General features: G+C 43.8%; 1 protein-coding gene across 2 annotated transcripts in view; it reads right to left on the bottom strand.

Annotated features, from left to right (window-relative positions):
• Positions 1-953: 953 nt before the first annotated feature.
• The window catches only part of LOC106958418 (focadhesin-like), a 29,497-nt gene continuing 27,359 nt past the window's right edge, over positions 954-3,091 (bottom strand). For both annotated transcript variants that reach the window (XM_015050303.1, XM_015050302.1), the window contains 3 exons: positions 1,484-1,525; positions 1,286-1,394; positions 954-1,140 (listed from right to left, as the gene is read on the bottom strand). In XM_015050303.1, coding sequence (XP_014905789.1) covers positions 991-1,140; positions 1,286-1,394; positions 1,484-1,525 — 301 coding nt within the window. In that variant the 3' untranslated portion in view covers positions 954-990. The remainder of the gene's footprint in view (positions 1,141-1,285; positions 1,395-1,483; positions 1,526-3,091) is intronic.

Raw genomic sequence — 3,091 nt, forward strand, 5'->3', positions numbered from 1 at the left:
AATCTTCATATTGTAACAGTGAAATATTTCCCAAATATTATTGATTCTTTCAAAATAAGAATTATATTCTGTATTCTGGCTATAAGAATGCTTGTGAAATAGTTAGCCCTTTTTTTTTTGGAGGGGGAGAGCATCCCTAATCAGTTATCGGGATGTTCATCGAGTTCCCATCAAATCTCAGCTCAAATCAGCTGCCAGGGCCCGAGCGCCAAAGAACTGTTATTCATTCCTGTCATTAAATCTTTTAATTGTTCCTTTTTCTTTGTCTGAGTCTCTCCAGATTGAAATGGAGCTGATAGCGAAAGTTCAAGCTGGAAGACTCTGCCCCCTCTGTTCGCCCATCAGCGTCATGCTCATCTCCGACCTCAGCACTGGACCTCACCCGACGCGTCCAATCATCATCAAGCTCTGCACAAAAGGATCCAAACCCAAGCCGTCAAGTCGGTTCCCATCTGCGTTCAACCCACCACTGCCCCTTCTCCACCCACAATCTTCGGCTCTCCAGGATAGCACCCTTTCCCAACCTCCACCACCAGTGTCGGGCCCCAGGGGAGAGCATCCCTAATCAGTTATCGGGATGTTCATCGAGTTCACATCAAATCAGCTGCCGGGGCCTGAGCGCCAAAGAACTGTTACTCATTCCTGTCATTAAATCTTTTAATTGTTCCTTTTTCTTCGTCTGAGTCTCTCCAGATTGAATTTATATTACAGTCAGCAATTGTAACTATTTTACCATTTTTGTTGTAAATTTACAGACTTACTTTGCAGTATTGACTGATGGTGATTCCATGTATTTTCTATGGTAATAAAATGTTTCGGATTTTACAGTCAGAAACTGTTGTATTTTACCCATTTTTTTTACCGTGAAATTTACAGGCTTTTTTGCAGTGTAGCAACAACCTGTTCAGTAACTTGCACAGTAGCAATTTCAGGTTTCACTACCGTGCCTCATAACTGCTCAAAAATAAAAAAAACCTAACCTAAATGTAACTAAAGAAAAAAAAGTTCTGACATGAAACTCACGTGCAGGAACCATGGAAAAAGCTGCCCCTTGGCTTTGTAGCCGCTGCTGATGATGCTGAGCAGCGTGTCCAGGACCATGGACATCCAGCTGGCAGTAGGCACAAACTCTGGGCCAGCCTGCAGAGATCAAACAGAGTTTGTACTATCAAAGTCCGACTCCGTTTCAGCTCGCCATGGTAAAGAAAAACCACAGGTTGGTATCGGTAGAGGAAATTGTAGCTTTCAGCCTCGTGTAAAAGCAGAAACATTGAAGCAGCCTCACCCCTATGCTGCCACTGCTGTCGGTGGGAAGGCTGTTCTCATACTTAGCAACGACAGCAGCCAGCCCACTCAGGGCCAAGATGGAGTTGCCCTGTACAACAGGACTGTCCCTGGGGAGCAGACGGGACCATCCACCATGAAGACATGTCTCAATACATCTGGGTCAACTTATATGCATCAGCAGCAGCATATAACTCACTTTGTAGCAGTTTTGATGATGTCTGTCAGCTGATCTCTGGCCCTAAACACAATAGAGGAATCAGAGTGTTAGAGTTCTGAATTAAACCCCTCAGGTTCCATTTGTCTATGAGACACCTGGCTCACAGAAAGTCTTTATTTTATTTCCTTTTTCTGCTGTGTTGAATTCACATAAAGAAATAAAAACACAGTGTTTATACCTTTACATCGCAAAGGCCAAAAACAAACAAAGTAATTACAATGGATAATAAAATAATTACATAAATTAATAAAAGAGAGCAAAACAAATATCTAGGAGAGTGATCCAAAAATGTTAAAAAGAAATGTCCTAAGCCCTTTTCTAAACCAGTCAGTGAATTGTGGTTCCCTCAGAGAATCGTATTAGGAGTGAAAAAGTTGTTTTGGGACAGTCCATAGAAGTGGAGCGACAGCAGAGAAGGCCCTATTTCCCATGGTCCTCTGTTTGGTTTTGGGTATATGGAGAAGATTTGAGTGGGTGGAGCAGAGTGAGTGAGTTGTGTTTTGTGGGTTAAGCAATTCTTTGAGATTGTTGGGGGCTTTTCCATAGATGCATTGGTTTGTGAGGAGGGAAATCTTGAATTCAATCCTGGTGGAAATGGGAAGCAAGTGGAGAAAGTGGAGGATGGAAGTGATGTGGTCATGTTTGTGCACCCTCATCAGGATCCTAGCTGCAGAGTGTTGGATGCACTGGAGCCTCTGCAGGCTCTTGCTAGGAATCCCACTGAGAAGTGTGTTGCAGTGGTCCAGTCTGGGGGAGACAAAGGCATGGAGAAGTTTTTCTGTGTCGGAGGGAGAGAACTTGCACACCCACTGAGTGAGTGGCAGACTGACTGACTGATTCACAGTTTGACTAATTGACTGACTGGTAACTTAAAAATAAGCGTCTTATTTTGACGGGCTTTAATTTATAAATTTCACATCAGTTCTGGATGGCATTTGCTGGGTGTTCTCTAGCAGTCATCCCCAACCACTGGGCCGCGGACTAGTACCGGTCCGTGGATCAATTGGCACCGGACCGTACAAGATATAAACATTTTCGTTTTGAGTATTATCTGAGTCTGGAGGATCTTTTATTTTGAAAACCCTTTAACCGGATTCTCTCGGTTACGTCTTGCGCGCCAACATTGAGCCCACAATGAGTAAGAAACAGATGTCTTTGGAAAGTTTCTTTGGAAAAGGGGAAAAAGACCAGAGGCAGGAGAATGGATTTATCCCGGACCGGTAGGTGAGTCTCAAATACCAAGTTCGCTCCGCATAATATGCACCGGCTCGCTAATCAAGCTTCAAACTGCATCGCCATGAAAGACCAAACACCCTCTGCATAAGCGACACTTCGGGTGTCATCGTTTCCCAGATAGGACCGTCTCGTTTCAGAGAAACAAGCTCAGGGCTCCCATTAATTTGTCGTTATCGTGAGTTAAAATTTTCATGAAAGTGAAATGTTCGTTTTTGTGGCACATCTGTATCTTATTTTGAAGGGATGTTTAAACGTTACCATACCGACCAGGGTCAGATAGCGTTAGGGCAGTGGTCGAGACGAGAGGAGTAGAACTTGTGAATCTTGGGTCTGGTTCACACGGCACGATTT

Source organism: Poecilia latipinna, unplaced genomic scaffold (genome assembly GCF_001443285.1).
Source record: "Poecilia latipinna isolate Pla-1442-1.1 unplaced genomic scaffold, P_latipinna-1.0 Scaffold984, whole genome shotgun sequence".
NCBI lineage: Eukaryota > Metazoa > Chordata > Actinopteri > Cyprinodontiformes > Poeciliidae > Poecilia > Poecilia latipinna.